Source organism: Onychostruthus taczanowskii, unplaced genomic scaffold (genome assembly GCF_017590055.1).
Source record: "Onychostruthus taczanowskii isolate IOZ18803 unplaced genomic scaffold, ASM1759005v1 scaffold67, whole genome shotgun sequence".
In the NCBI taxonomy this organism is placed as follows: Eukaryota; Metazoa; Chordata; class Aves; order Passeriformes; family Passeridae; genus Onychostruthus; species Onychostruthus taczanowskii.
The window spans coordinates 3,406,628-3,422,456 of NW_024504455.1; the positions used below are offsets into that span (position 1 = coordinate 3,406,628).

Consider the following 15,829-nt stretch of genomic DNA (forward strand, 5'->3'; position numbering starts at 1 on the left):
CCAAACTTAGACTCAGGAATTCACATGCAGGGGAAAAGATAACTGAGGCAAGGTAGGTTCTGATGAGTCTGTCAGCTCCCCCTTTTCAAAGGCTGTCCCACCATGAAGTCAGTTCTCTGTTCTGCCACAATTCCACTTGCATGTCTTGGTCCTTGGTCCCAGGGTCTCAAGTGGCAAGTTCTCCAGCTGTGTTGGTCACCAAGTGGACACAGTGACTGAAGAAGGATACTGCTAGGAAGAGAGGTGGTGTATTCCAGTCCCCCTCCCTTCCCAGTCCCCAGCCAGGTAAGACTCATCCAGCAAACCAGTAATGGGAAAAAAAAAAAGTGTATTAAAATATTCACAAGATTACAATAGAAAACATTAAAGTCCATTCAAGAAAAAATATCCAAGATAACTGTTTCCAGATGAGTCTGTAAAAGCAAAAGCACTAACAGTTGGTACACTGGCTCTTCATGTAATCAGGCCATGCAATGCATATCTAGCTCCCTCACACAGATTATACACCTGTCTTACAGGTGTTTGTTGTCTTGCACACCTCCAGGACAGAGGTTTATAAAAGAAAAGTACCCAGCCTATATTTTCAAATACATTTACCACATAAGAACAGTTGGCATGGCAGGGAGACAGAAAACATTGCACAGCACACTGATCTCCAAAGGCATTGAACTTATATTTTAGAGTGCAAAAATACCTGTAAATGAAAAGGCTTATTAGCTTTAGGGCAGTGAAGAGAAGGTAAAGAGAAACCTAAAGAAGAGAATAATTGCTGAGCCTTGTTAATATGATTTTGTAATCTCCCATATAAAAATGTTACACTGCAGAGGTGTGGCCATAGCCCAGAAGTCCCACCCACCTTCTCTCTTGGTAGTTTTATTGAAGAAATTTCCATCACCTATGATGCAATAAGAACTTTTTGTATTTGAGGTCCTTGGCAGATACTCTAATAGTGTAGAATTCCAAGACAAGATTCCAGTACGGAGTGAAGGTGTTCTGGTCACAAATCAAAACCACCATACCTGACCTCACTGAATCCACTCTAAGGCAATGCAGCTTTTAAGTTGCATGCACACCTTTACTGCAGTTACAAGACAGATGGTTACCTAGACAATTCTCACAGGTTTCAAAAGTTTAAAAACCTAATTACAGCTCTTCTAGTCACAAACTGAAATACCACTAAAGCTTTGAGAGAAAACAAAACCCTCCAGGTCTCCAGTTATAAATGACACATCAGGCAAAGAGCTGCAGGGACACATCTGCCCCACTGTAAAGGCTCTTAATGCTAACATTTTGTGAACATGGTGAGCATCTTCCTCACACAACAACTGCTGAAGTCAAAAGGGGCCATGGAAACCTGATGGACTGAGTACACTACCAATTTACTTAGCTTGATACCTTATTTGTAGTCCTCTTGAAATTCATTTACGGTAATCAAAAATAAGGAAGATTTTAGACTGATCCCAGTTTTGTTTGCATGATGAATAAGAGAGAATTTATTGCAAGTCCTTCATCACACAGGCCCTCCCAGGTCCACCATCCAGGAGCAATGACCCCCCTTTATTGTTTTAGTCACTGGCTACTGCCTCAAGAGAGGTGCCTGCTCCTCCTCTGGGCTGCTGCAAGCCTGGCATGCAGCCCTTGTTTTGAAAATAGATGATCCTAAAAAAGAGCTGGCAGCAGTGCTACAACAGGACAAGGACAACACCCTTTGTGTTTCTCAAAGTCCAAGCTGTTCTTTTCCTGCTGCAAGGAACAGCATCAGAGAATTAAGAGAACAGCAGCAGCAGAGCAATCAGAGTTAAACTTCTGGTCACCAGAACATCAGGATATGATGATCTTGTCTGACTTAAATCTCTGCTTACTCTACCCATCAAGGAAGAGAAGTCCTCTGTCTCCTGAGACTTTACTAAGTAAGCCAACTCAGCATCAGTCCCTTTCATCAGCACAGGTTGCCATATCATTAAACCATCTCAGATAACCTGAGGAACAGAAAGTTCACAAGTGTTGTCTCACAATGCTAAAGTTTTTTTGACTTCAGCATGAATACATTACTTAACAATTATATTGCTCACTTTTCCATGACAAAACAAAAAACAAACCAAACCCAAAAAACCAGCCTTGGCACTGGAGTGGGATTCAGACAGATTTCTGCCATTCCAGGGGGAAGACTTTTGTTTCTTTTTAAAAGGATGTTTAGTGTTTTTTAAAAATACTTCCAAGTTCATTCTGCCTTCATAAAGAGGACCCAAGAAGCCTTGCAGGGAGCCTCCTCAGTCTAGGCATTATGAACGTACCTGTAGCTAGACAAAGCCATGCAAGGAGACATCTCCTTAAGTCAGTTAAAATCAGCCAGACCAGTGTGTCCCCTAAAGTTAGCACCAGATCAGTCCTAAAGTTAGCACCGGATTCATGTGCTTCCTAAAGTTAGCACCACATCAGAATTGTGCTCAGATTCTCCAGTACATTCCAGCAGGAAAAGAAGCATTAGTAGCAGACTTCAGAGGCAAGGCCAGCCCCATCTTCTCATAGCAGCAAGTTTCTGATCGCCACATTCACCACAGTTCTCCTTCTTACTCAAAAATGTTGGGGGAGCAAGATGGTGATGTGCAGGGATGAACACAGGCAGATCAAAATCAAGTTTCTCCATCAACCACATCCAAAGCATTAGTGTTTTATTAAGTGTAAAATAAATGTTGGGAAGTAAAGCCTGATAAGGAAAGCAGCAGCAGCAGGATTCCTCCTGATCTTAATCATAATTTGTACTGGGTTGGAAGGGACCCATCAGGGTCATCGAGTCCAACTCCTGGCCCTGGGCAGGACACCGCAGGAATCACACCACGTGCCTGAGAGCAGTGTCCAAACACTTCTTGAGCTCTGTCAGGCCTGGTGCTGTGACCACTGCCCTGTGTTCAGTGCCCAACCACCTGGGTGAAAAACATTTTCCTGAAATCCCACCTAAACCTCCCCTGATTAATCTTCATGCCATTCCCTTGGGTCTTGTCAGAGTGAAGAGAGCGGTGCCTGCTCCTTCTCTTCTGTCACAAGGGTGTTCAAGAGCACAATGAGGTCTCCCCTCAGTCTCCTCCAGGCTGAACAGACCAAGTGACCTCAGCCACTGGGGTCCTCCAGTCCCTTCACCATCCTCGTGGCCTCCTTTGGACCCTCTCCAATGGCTCCATGTATTTTTTATATTGTGGCACCCGGAACTGCCCCAGGACTGGAGGTGAGGCCGCCCCAGCCCAGAGTAGAGTGGGACAATCCCTGCCCTTGCCCGGCTGGCAATGCTGGGCCTGGTGCTCCCCAGGACAGGGATGTCCCTCCTGGCTGCCAGGTGCAGAATTCAGCACTTGAGAAGATCCTATAGAACCACAGAATCACACACTGGACTGGGTTGGGAAGGACCTTAAAGATCAACTGGTTCCAACCCCATGCCATGGGCAGGGACACCTTCCATCAGACCAGGCTGCTCAGAGCCCCATCCAACTGGACCCTGAACACTTCCAGGGATGGGGCATCCACAGCTTCTCTGGGCAACCTGTGCCAGGGCCTCACCATCTTCTGAGTAAAGAATTTCCTGACTACAGTCACCAACATCAGCACTGCAGCAACCAAGGCAGTGGATCTTATCAACAGATGGAAGCTTGAGTGGACAAACTACCCCTGAGAGTTTCTGGGTTGAGTAGCTCCCACTCCATCAGCTGCCAGCACTGGGTACAATCACCAAAGCCCTTCATGTAGGAGTCTTGCTAAAAAAACCCTGCTTAATCCATGAAGTAGAAGAAGATATTTAAAGGTCTCCTGTAAAGAAGAAATTTGTCCATTTTTCATCTTGTATGTGTTATTGCCAAAAAATAAAACGTTAAAATACTTACAGAGTTGTTAGTTAGCCACAGCTTGGTGTCTCAGTTCCCTACAAGGCTTGGCAAATACCTGAAAACTGATGCTTTAAAACTGAAACATGTCCTTTTTTTGATACCAGCCAAGACTTGGAAGAAGAATTACACAAATTCAGATATTGCAGGATTAGCAACTGACATATGGCAGAATAAATTAATCCATGGTTTCCTTCTGAGCCCCAGTTTTAAGAAGCTGGTTCTGAACTTGAGGACAATGTCCTAAGACCTACCCAGTGCATGTATACAAAAATAAAGCTGTTGTTTTCTAATAAAGGCAGCTGTTGTCAGGAAACCAGAGAGGTCTGATCCTGATGAAAGAATATAGTGTTGGCATACCTAATTTTCTTGGGGAAAAAAACCCCAATGTACACAAAATAGTTATTAAAATTGCACTGTCATAATTCAAGGATTATCTAACGTGGTTGTAAAAGGGTCTGCCATGGGCCTGTAACTATTTTTCATGTGCTTGGTGTTAAGAGTCAAATGTGGGCTTGAGGTTTTTTGGAACAGGTTGCCCAGAGATGCTGTAGACGTCCCACCTGTGGAGATGCTCAAAACTGGGCACAGGGCTGGGCAACCTCCTCTGGCTGACACTGCTGGAGGAAGACTGGATGATCTCCAGAGGTCCCTCCAACCTCAACCATTCTGGGACTGATTCTGAAACAGACTGAACTAGGAAATGGGTAAGAATCAGAAAAGGGGTTACCATAGACTAAACTGAAGATTATTTGCTGCCAAAAATAACCCAACCCAAAATAAAACCACCACATTGGGATGTGCAAAACAGAAATCTTTCTTCTATATGCCACTTTGAGAAGATCTCTGCTGGAAGGCCACTTCTAGTTTTGAGCACCAGATTTCGGGATACAATGGGTCAGCAAAAGATATCCTCATCAGCAGAGATCCTTAATAATCTAGGAGGAGTTTTACCTAGAAACAAGAGGCTGGATGACTGCATTCAAGCAGCAGACTTACAGAGATGAAGGAAATAAACTGCCCATCTGCATCTTCTGTGCAAATATTGGTCACACAAAAAAAAAGACACATCAAAAAACCCAAAGAGCCCTAGATTTCCTCCAGAAGTTGTTCAGCCTCCACTACAGGCTTTTGAGAACAGATAAAGCACCTCCTCAGAGGTGACAGTGGCATAATGGAGGCATGGGAGAGAGGTATGGGAGTACTACAGCTTTCAGATCCCTTGGAGCCCTTTTTAATGCTTGCATGAAATGACAGAGCTTTGAGGAAGAAATATTTCACTGAAAGGTTCAACAGAGTCTGAGGTAACCACCTACAGCTACAGCTTCCTATGCCTTTAATTAACTATCTCCTTCGTTTTCACAGGTAAACTACCATTTCACAAAATTCATTAGATGAACACTATCCCTGCCCCTTAAAGGACAGCTTGAATAGCTGGGCTCATCGAGAAGTAAACAGTTTTGTGACCCATGTTACACAGGTCAGGTCGGTCTAAAGGTTTCCTTCACTCACACTGCTAAGACATACATTTCTGATAGCTAGGAGTCACAATTTGGCTTACAAAACCAAGTGAGAGGGTCCAGTTTACACGAGAAGGCAACCTGTACTGATAATCTGACCAAGGAAAGATAAATACCCTGTATACATAAAGAATTCTGAATATAAAGAAAATGTCTTCTTTATAGTTGCCTCAACAAAAGAAATTAGGCCCTATAAGCAAAGAAAAAAAATCTCCAGGTCAATCTGGAATCTTCAGGCATCTTCCAGTTTCTCCATTAATAATCAAGATAAAAATATTTTAAAATTGTGATGCGAGTTTTCACTTTCTCTCTCGTCACACAAGATACAAATAAAATTAAAAAAAAAAAAGAAAGAATATTGGCAATTTATAAGCAAAATTCTTACCGCATTTCAACATGCAACATTGGTCTCACTTCTGTACGATTAAATAGACTATTTACACACAATACATATATATCTCTCCCTCTGTATGCACATGCATTGGTCCTAGCCTAGGCATCAAAGGCCACATGTGAGTTCTCTGGGTCAAATCTTGCTCAAGCAATTCCAGTCTGAACGTGTGTTGTCCTTTGGATAGCTGAGGATCTCAGTTCTTCCGAATGTCGGCGTAGACCACAGACTCTGACTTGTTGATCTTGTCGCTGTGCTGTCCCCCGGAGTGATCTAACTGCGCGTAAATGACTGGGCCCTGCGGACACAAGGAACAGGCACGGTCAGGATTGCTCACAACAGGCCACGCTGCCCCTCACTTCCATGGGGGCTGCAGCAAGATGAAAGCTAAAGCAAGACCACAGAGCTTTTATGACTGCGAACGGCACTTGGAAGCAGTGGAATGAACCCTCAGCTGCACGTGAGCTCTAGTCTGCCACCTTTCTCCCCTCAGGAGCATGCCAAACAGCACCCGTGCCTCCCTCCAAACCTGCCTGCTGCCACAGAAAGCAAAATCTAGGATCCCCTGCTCTGAAAAGCAGCAGTTCTTGTGTGCTATGCAGCAAAGACACGTGGCTTAGACAGATGCATGCCAGATTTAATATTGTTCAAGAGGAACTGTCCTAGAGGTTACCAGTAAACAGCAGAGTGTACTTCCCAAATGGCTACTCAGGTCCTGTAAATCCCAGTACGGCTGTGCCACTTGGATAACGAAGCTGCAGCCACCCTGTGACTCAAGTCACTGCCCAAGCCAGTGATGGGGCCAAGACTTACACAGCAGTGAGCCAGAAATGCTAAAATGTTGCAGCAATACAGAATTCTTACCTGACCTCCGGGCCAGGCCCGGCAGCAGTAGCTCACAGACACCTTGGGCAGGCATGGCCTCACACCTTCATGACATTTGCTGGGGTGCAGGGGAAGACATCACAGCCCTGTCTTTCAGCTGAACGTGTGAACACTTCCTTAAACACTACACCCTTTAAAACATAGCCCAGGGAAAGCCAACTGCAGCTGCTGAGGACTGGACTGCAACCTCCATGGAGCAGAGGGCCAGCAAGACAGGTGGGACCTTGATGGCAAGAGAGCTGCAGCTCCCATGCTGAACTGAGACAAGCACAGGGCTGCCACCACACACCCCATGCAGGAGGCAAAGGGACTGTCTTATCTGGGGATGAGTGGGGGGGAATTACAGAGAGAGAGCTTTTAGTTTGGTTGTAGCTTTTTCAGCAGTTTTTCCTTCAAAACCTTTCATCCATTTAACTGTTCTGGCGTCCCTTATGTCCCAGGAGGAAGTAGCCTTCACTGGCACTCCTCTACCCCCTTCTTGCTAGTACTTTTGGAATCTTAAGAAATAAGAAAACATTTGTATAGACTTGACAGAATTTTTTCCATCTATTTTCCAAAGCAATTATGAGCCAGAGATGAAAACAGACCTTCTGTACAGAAAATTAAGCCCTCGAAGGACCAAATACCTTCCTGCACAGCTGTTTTTCCCCCAGTACAGTGACAAAGCTCACACGTGATAAATACCTTGTTCTCTTTGAGAAGAAATTTAAATCCACATTTTATTCCTTCTGGATAAAGTATTTCCAAAGTAATAAAGAACAGAGGAAGAAGATTGACTGAAGGGTGAAAACTTGCAAGTAGGTATAAAACCCTGAATATAAACAACATACTGAGAAAATGGAAAAAAAAAGGACACTGATGTCCTTGAAAACCCTGGATTTCAAATCTTATTATAGCCACTTTTAAAAAAAAACTTCTCTGCTACTTGCTTTCATGTTGTTCTGGTCTCCAATACTGTATTGAGATTAATAATTCCAAAAAGATCACAGTGTCTATATAAACTTCAAGGCTAAATAACCCTGAAGCTTAATTGCAAGCAATTTTGGAAATCTCATCTGCCTGAGGCCAGAGGTCAAGGGTATGATAAATTCAGCTTGAGAGCATTATCAGTTAAAAAAATATATCAATAATAAATCTAACTGCAGAAAGTACTCACTGTGACATTCCAAATTTTGTTCAAGTAATTCTGATGGGTCAATTGTCTACCAGTGGAGTTCACTCAGTATCAGTTACCACTGTATTGGATTTTTGCCCGTTTAAATATAGTCACTGTGCTGCAAGCAGCATGTCAGTGGTGTGGAGAGACTGACTGCTGTGATCAGCTGATCCAAACCCAGCTATCACTGTCTCAATGTGTTCACTGTCAGTCACCTAAAAAAAAGTGGTAGATAGCCAAAACAGAGAAAAGGAGGGACCAGGGATTTATTACAGCGTTCATCTATTTGATTTGCTGGCAATTGATTCTCTAGCTGACTATAAGCGTCACCTGGGCCATTTTAAAAATTCTCTAAACAATTCAGAGCTTCATATAATCCCAAGTAAGCTCATCCTGACTCTTCAGAACCAGAAGACAGACCAGCACCGCTATATAAAACCAGCATTTCCTGAAGCCTTGCAATTTTTCCATTCGGAATTGCAGGGAAAAGAGCAGCAGGTGTACCTGTTAAGGGTTTGTCAGCAGAATCATTAATTTCAATACAAAAAATAAAAAGGAATTACGATGTTAGACCACCACGGTCCAACAGGAGTCTACAGAATTTTCAAATTTCTCAGATTCTGAATGATTTTGCAACTACCGCACATTCAGGCTCAGGGAAAGTTATCTGAAATTTCAATCAAGATTCTTGGCATTACAAACTGCTCCTTCTCAGGGTCCTGGGATCCAAACAAGGACATCCATGTGAGAAATCCATGTAGTTCTTGCCTGCACTGTAAATCATTTCTTACCCACACAAATAACAGTCCTGGTGGAACAGCAGTCACTAGAGAATGATGGCACAGACAAGAACCACCACAGACAAATTTGACAGGACAGAACAAACCTGCTGAGAAGGAGGGCACAGTGAAACAAGCAGAGCTGATTTAAGCAGCTGAACACTCACAGAATCAGATATGCAAACTCCAGAAAACAAGGTCCACACCTGAGTAACTTGCCCTCAAAAGATAAAAGGAAGTGCAGTCTCAGTGCACGTTCAGCTGAGATGTGATGCAGGCAAATACTCCACCACAGATTCTTGAACTGATACATAAATTAAAAAATGAAGAAACTTCATTTAATTCATTTAAATGCCACTCTAAGAGCGAACACCTCTGTTACTGTTTCTGACTTGCAGGGGCAGTTTTGTTTGTATTCACAGTTCTTTTCCACCAGTGAAGTACAAAGCATTCATTCACTTCCTACACATCCCACCTCGTAAAAAAGCTAAAAGGAAGAAGGCCTCTGCTGTTTGACCAAAGCACTGACTGTGGGAGCCACTGGACTAAAACTGCCAGGCATTCCAAGAGGCAAGAGCGTGCCTGAATCAGCCAACAGCCTGCAACAGCTCTGGGAACTGCTAGGGATGAGTATCTGCCTTTCACCTGCACAACACCTCAAAAGCTTGAATACTACAATTCATTTCTTGATTACCAAGAAACACCAAGTTTTATTTGAATGTGGTGACAGATTTCAAATACGTTGATTTGCATGCTGATAGGAGCCTTAAAGAAACAACCAAACAATGGCTAGAAGCTAACAATGTAACTGTAATTAACTGAAATTTAGCTTCTTCACTTGTTTAAATATTCTGTTCAAAATCTGATCTACCCTGATTTCACCGTGGATCTTTTTAAAGAAAAGTAAATATGTTTAGTTGCTCTGTAAAGATGGGACAAATGCTCAACAGGAGATAGAGGAACTACTTGCTGCTACAAATGTCTGCCACAAAAAGAAACTGTTTGCCTGACAGAAGAGATTAAAAATCTAAAAACTAAACTAAAACTGAATGAAACAAAAGCCATTTGCAGTATTTTTCAGCTGAGGTCAGCTGTGCTCACACTTTGTGTTTTCTTTTAGGAACTTACCTGCAGGGAGAGCTCTATCAATGAAGAAACAGACTGAAGTGACTACAGAAGGGCAAAAGCACCCTGATTCTGAGTTAACACCACAAAGTTTAGATTTACTCTGCTGCTCCTTCCAGCACACTGAGACTCAGAACCCTGGGGACATGGAAAGGTGAGGACACCGCAAGTTTTCACTGCAAAACATTGGAGTATTTTTGCTTTCAAGATGCAAGCAGAGAACAGCATCTGTGTGTAGCTCTCAGGGCACTTGCAAGCACTCCTTCATGCCATGACAATAATTACATAATACTTTTGGGGTTTTTGACCTATGGATGTTGAGTCCAACAGGTACTGTATCATAAATCTCACTGTGCTGGTTTTGCAAAATCTTTTCTTTTTGTTGTTGGTTTGTTTTTGTTTTTTTTTTTTTTTAGGGGGGGATAGTAGGAATAGTTTGTCTCATTCACCCATTCCAGAAGATCTAGAAAAGATTCCATGATCTAGAAAAGACAAGTTTTATCCAGGCCTTATAGGCAGCCTGCTGCTACAAGACCTATTCCAGTCAAAATATGACTGGTTTTAAATCCTGATTATATAGCCTCTGTGAATAACTGATCTCTGAAGGCAGAAGGCAGCTTTGTGGGTCTGCGTGCTGAAACTTTGGAAATACTGCATGGCCCAGAACAAAATCCATTTCAAAACCAAACCAGAAGCTCTGACTGTTAGCACATTTGGTTTTTTCCTGTAGTGTTAATACTTTAACACACATCTCCACTATTTTGTCAGGAGAAATGAAGAAACCACGTATTAATTTGCACACACTACACTGCAGCCACTTGCTAAAAGGTGGCTAATTAAGAAAAAGTCCATTTTGAACTTAAACTCTCACAGGACCTGTATCTTCACAGGAAAATTGCTTGGAATACTCACATCAAGAGGGAAGAAACAGCTTCCAAATAAGGAAATTCTGTACTACTAACAGGTAATGATCCATTGCACATAATCCCTGCCTGACTCATGCTCTGTCCCCTCCCATGGAATGCTAAATCTGGATAAAAGCCACTTTCTCCCTTCAAAGTCAGCAGAACTTTGCCAGCTGCAGTAAGCACAAAGACGGACACTTTCAAGCCCACAAAAGATGGGAAGCTCAGCAGAAGGGAGCTCTGAGCAGCACAAATCATCTGCAAACTGGTCAGCACCTAGCTCCTCCCCTTGTGAAGGAAGTACGTGCCATGGAGCATGAGAGTGCCAGGCAAATTCCTCCCCATTACCATCCCAGAAGAGAGCAGGCAGCTTTACGGGGTGATCCATATCTGACAGACACTCACTGTGTCTGTGTTAAACAGATACTGACCACTCCCCATCCTTGCACTTCACTACCACCTCTGTATGTTACTGCACAAGATCACAACCATGGTTTTTTTATAATTATGAGTATGAAAAGGGCATAAAACTCCACCTCAGCTAACATGAAAGCACTGCTCCTTGAACTGCACCAAGCCTTCTACAGCAGAGCTCACCAGTCCCAGCTTCCTGCGGCCCCTTGTGCGGCGCACGCGCTTTCACCAGCAGACAGCCCCTAATGCACGAATCCCACCCTGCCTGGATGTTTTCCACAGCAGCTGCCCCAGGCTGGGGGGAATCCTGCCTCGGGGAGCAGCAGGAGCAGTTTACCTGGTGTGATCTGGCGGGCACGCTGTTTACCAGGCCCTCTGTGTCGGAGGGCGCCTTCTGCGGAGCTTGCTTAACCGGAGACATCAAGCTCTCAGAGGTACTGCAGCTGACGAGGTGGCAGAGCAGAGTTTGCACGACAATGTTCAAGAGGCACACGAAAAACAAAACAAAACAAACAAAACAAAAAGGAAAAAAAAAAGAAAAAAAAGAAACAAAAACAAAAGACGAATGATGGCAAGATGAAATGTGGCAGGTTACGCCAAAGTAAAAAAAAATGAACATAATGGACTCTGAAATAAGCACATAACATTCTCCATCTCTCCCGAGACATTTCTCTGTCCTTCCTCTGAGTTTGGTAAGCAATAGGAAGGAGCAGCTATTAATATGGGACAGCAGCTCCTCCACAACCCCTGGTCCTTAGATACTCCCATTCAATTCAGCCTCTCTAAAATCATGTGCTTTCTTCTCAGTTAACAGTGGTAAACAGCAATTATCTTCTAACTAGAAGCTAAACAATGCCAGTCACTGAGGCAAGTGTTGTACCAGTGCTAGTTAGAGCCAACACTTGCATAAGCCACCAGCTCTCTCTACACAAGCAAGGTACTTCCTACCCAAATCTACAGTAGTTCCCTTGCTTTTATAGTTAGGCTGTGAGCCCAACATAATTCTCCCAGCAGACACCAGTCCGTGGAGCAATTACCTCAAAAGTCACACAGGACATTTATGCTATGTGCCCTCATATAGCTACTTGAATATCTGATCAGGCAAATCTTGGTTTTCAAACAAAAGAACTGTCTTGTGGTGAGAACCAACACCCCTAAAAGAAGGCTGCTGGTTTTCCCCCTCTGATTGCTTCTTTTCATCTGCTGAAAGCAGGACTGAAAAGAAAACAAGCCTGTGATAGAAAAATGAATACCAGAGAGCAAATGCCCTTAAAGTTGGTGACTTCTGGGCAATGCAGTGATGGGTCTCTCCCAGTGCTAGGTCCACCTCCCTGTACCAAAGCACCCAGGAGAGTTAAGTAGCCACCTCCTTGACAGCAGTCACAGGAGTGCCCTCTGCTACAACCCTCTGACCACTGGGCATCTTTTCCCTCAGTCTTTGTAGACAGTGTATAAATTGAGTACAGAAACAAACAAGGACAGTGACATTAAGCAGATCACCTCCTCATAGGGCATGCATTTTTTACCCTTTGGTAGGTCTTACCATAGCAGATTTAGCTCCTCATACATGCAGCAGTTAGAATTAGAATAAAAATACTACCCCAGCCATCATGGCAAAGGGTCATGACTGTCTCAAAAACAATGCATCCCTTCTGTTACCAAAATTATGTAATCATTAATTGCTTTATTCACAAAACGCCTCAGATCTACACTATCTAAATGTTAGTATTCAGGTTTAAGCAACTAATGTACTTAGATCCCTGAAAGTTCTCCAATACCCAAGCTGTCTGAGCCAGAGGAACGCTTACAGGGAATTTACTTTTATTTTGACACAGAAAGAGCTCTGAATTTCCTGTGCTTTAGTCAATGCACTGGCAAGTTCACTGTTGGAAGAGATGGAGGGACATCATCTGGGATAAACAACAACTCCACCCCAGTCAGACACGAGACAATGAAACCCAAGCACCCCATGAAATGCATCATCCCTTTGCCAACAGACTCCAGCACAAATTACAGTGATGTTAGTAGAGAGCTAGCTGGTTAGTCAGCAAAGGAAGAGGAAATGTGTACACACACACAGGTATTAACAGCAACCACCAACTTGATTAGTTACCATGGTGTCTAGTGGGACTGGAAGAGAAGACCCAGCCCTGTTACATTCCCAATCTGGCGTCTATATCAGGATCTCTGTAAGGAGAGGAAGGTAAGCAGGATCCGATCCCAGCACACCAGGGCAGAAAGAAAAAAAACAAAAACAAAACAAAACAAAAAAACACTGAAGTCAGAGCATGAATGGAAACTGTGGCCATGCAGGGGTTCCAGATGCCACGCAGGGCCCCAGCCCACCTCAGTTCAAGGCAGAATGGTTATCTAGGAGTAAGTGCTTCTCTCCACCACCACACACTGGGTTAGCATCATGTAGAAGACAGTCCGTAAGTTTGGAGGGGGTCACAGCACACTTGGTTTCTTTCTACACATCATGCAGAGCTGGCATGGTCAGTGAAAGCAGGATTTAAACCTCAGAGATTACTTTCCCAAGAGAGTAGTTTAATCTGCTACAAGAAATCACAGTGCATGAACTACTGCTCCAGGCTCAGCACCAATAAATGTGTCCTCCAGCAGGAGGACATTGGAGAGCAGGTCAGTGGGAAGCAGGGCAAGCAGGCCACCTCAGGCACACTGCTGGTGCATGACACTGCAGGGTTCTTTTCAGTTCTTAGGGGAAGGACACATGCAGAAAGGGAAAACCAGGCTTTCCACACAATTCTGAGCACACACAGCCACCCTTGCTGTATTTAGCCTTACCACTGGGCAATAGCCAACTCACTTTGTCTAAGCTCTCCAACTGGGAAAAGGACAGGGCAAAGTTTAATTTGGAAATCCCCACAAGCTTATTTTTGGAGTCATTTTCTTTTATCCCACAGGCAACCCAAAGAACCTGCAATAAGCAGGAATATTTGTTGGGCAAAGAACAGAAGAAACTTGTATGTTTTGGGGTTGTTTCTAAGACTACATACATAATTTTCATTCTTTCTTAGAGAAGCAAATTACCAGCTAATTAGAGAGGAGAAAAAAGGAAGCACCTCCTCCACCAGCAGCAAGTTCCATCACCACAGAACTCTCATCTGCCTTTGTCAGTTCTTGTTACTTTTTCATATGCCTACTCAAAGAACTGTGCTTCACTTTGGAGTTATCCTCCTAACACTAAAAACCCTGCAGGGATGGTAACAGTTAAAAAAAACAGTGAATGAGAATGGATGCAGAGTGGCTACTCCTTCCTTACTTTCAAGTGTGGTGATGAAGGGGCTTTTGGCAAATATTTCACAAGTATTTTGGTCCAGGCTTAGGAGGCAGACATTGTTAACAGAAAAATCCAGTCTTAATCTCAACACACAGCATTCCTTAAAAGCACATGTGTGGTGCTTTTCCTTTGGAGGTGGTAAGGAAAGGAGAGCTGGAGGGAAGGGGAACAGACCAGAGCTAGAGTGTCTTGGATTAAATGCTCTGAGGGCATGTATCCTTGTGTCCGGGGATCAACTTCAACACCTAGTGATTCTCAGGTGCAACTCATGGTCAGTAGGTCTCTTCAAGCCCAGTACAGAGGTAACCACCAAAGGCAGATGATCCACATGACCACACCTATCTCTAGCTGTGATTGCCAAGGCTTGGCTGAAACAACTCCTACCCCCCTTTAAGCCCTCCCTCTGATCCTGCTGCTGTTCCTCACATGAGCCACGGGTGAGGAGGGAGATCTCTTACCCAGAGTATCGTTTTTTAGAGTTGTTCTTTCTGATGACAAGACACACGACAATAGAGATGAGCGATGAGAGACCTGTAACCGTACCGATGGCTATCCCTGCCACGGTGGCAATGGGGAACGCAGGCAGGCTGTCTGCGGAGAGAAGGGAGAAAACATTCAACTCTTCTGCATTCCCTGCTCGACACAAGTGCAAACCACAAATGCCCCTGAGCCTGGATTCGTTCAGAGCAGGAGGCACTAATGTAATTAGTGCCTCCTGTATTAACCCAGAAATTACAGCATGCAGCCTAAGTGGCAGTGGCGGCAGGCAGCCAGCAGAGTAACATGAACAGAGCACACACCAGGAGTGTTCTTAGTGTCACCGTCCTTCAGGAGAGAGTTCATGTTGAACCAAAATTTTTTACATGTCAGGGAATACAAGTGACAATGAGGACAACCCTGTCTCATATTGTATCTGAAGGGGGAAAAAAAACAACAGGTTACAGCCATCTGGCAATTCCCAGCGAGGTCAACAGAAAAAGGCAGGCACGCTTGAAAGCAGATTTGGACACAGCACATTGCTAACCCACTAGGAGTGCTGAATGCTGAGTGTTCTCCAGGGAGCATGCAGCACACAGCAGAGCTCCTACCCAGGATCACTCTTAGCAGTGTTTATACATGACTCTGGTGTCTCAAAATACAGCCCTGTACATTTTTATAGACTAATTTTTTTCCCTTCTTAAGTCAGGATCATTGTACAATACCAGGAAAACACGTAGAAGAACACAGTATTGCTTTACTCACGTTTTCCCTAATATTATTTTGGGGGAGAGTAGGCCAAAAAAGAGCAGCCAGAAACAAAAGCCAATCAGAGAATGAGTATAAAATACCTACAAGTCAAAGAATACACAGACTACCATTACAAATGAGAAGCAAAGTCCATTCCTTCCCCCCACATCATGGTTAACACAAGGAACATCTCAGGCCAGAGGGTTTCTTACAAGACTCCATGCTGCTCTAGCTACTTATACCAAATACAAGTG

At 43.8% G+C, this 15,829-nt stretch overlaps 1 protein-coding gene across 2 annotated transcripts in view; it reads right to left on the bottom strand.

Moving 5' to 3' along the window:
- Window positions 1-312: 312 nt before the first annotated feature.
- The window catches only part of MPZL1 (myelin protein zero like 1), a 37,924-nt gene continuing 22,407 nt past the window's right edge, over window positions 313-15,829 (bottom strand). The window contains exons 4-7 of one of the 2 annotated variants that reach the window (XM_041420906.1): window positions 14,807-14,939; window positions 13,161-13,234; window positions 11,385-11,490; window positions 6,047-6,081 (exon numbers count right to left, since the gene is read on the bottom strand). In XM_041420906.1, coding sequence (XP_041276840.1) covers window positions 13,201-13,234; window positions 14,807-14,939 — 167 coding nt within the window. In that variant the 3' untranslated portion in view covers window positions 6,047-6,081; window positions 11,385-11,490; window positions 13,161-13,200. Of the gene's footprint in view, window positions 6,082-11,384; window positions 11,491-13,160; window positions 13,235-14,806; window positions 14,940-15,829 lie in introns of both variants that reach the window. The other variant, XM_041420905.1, reaches the window with a different exon arrangement.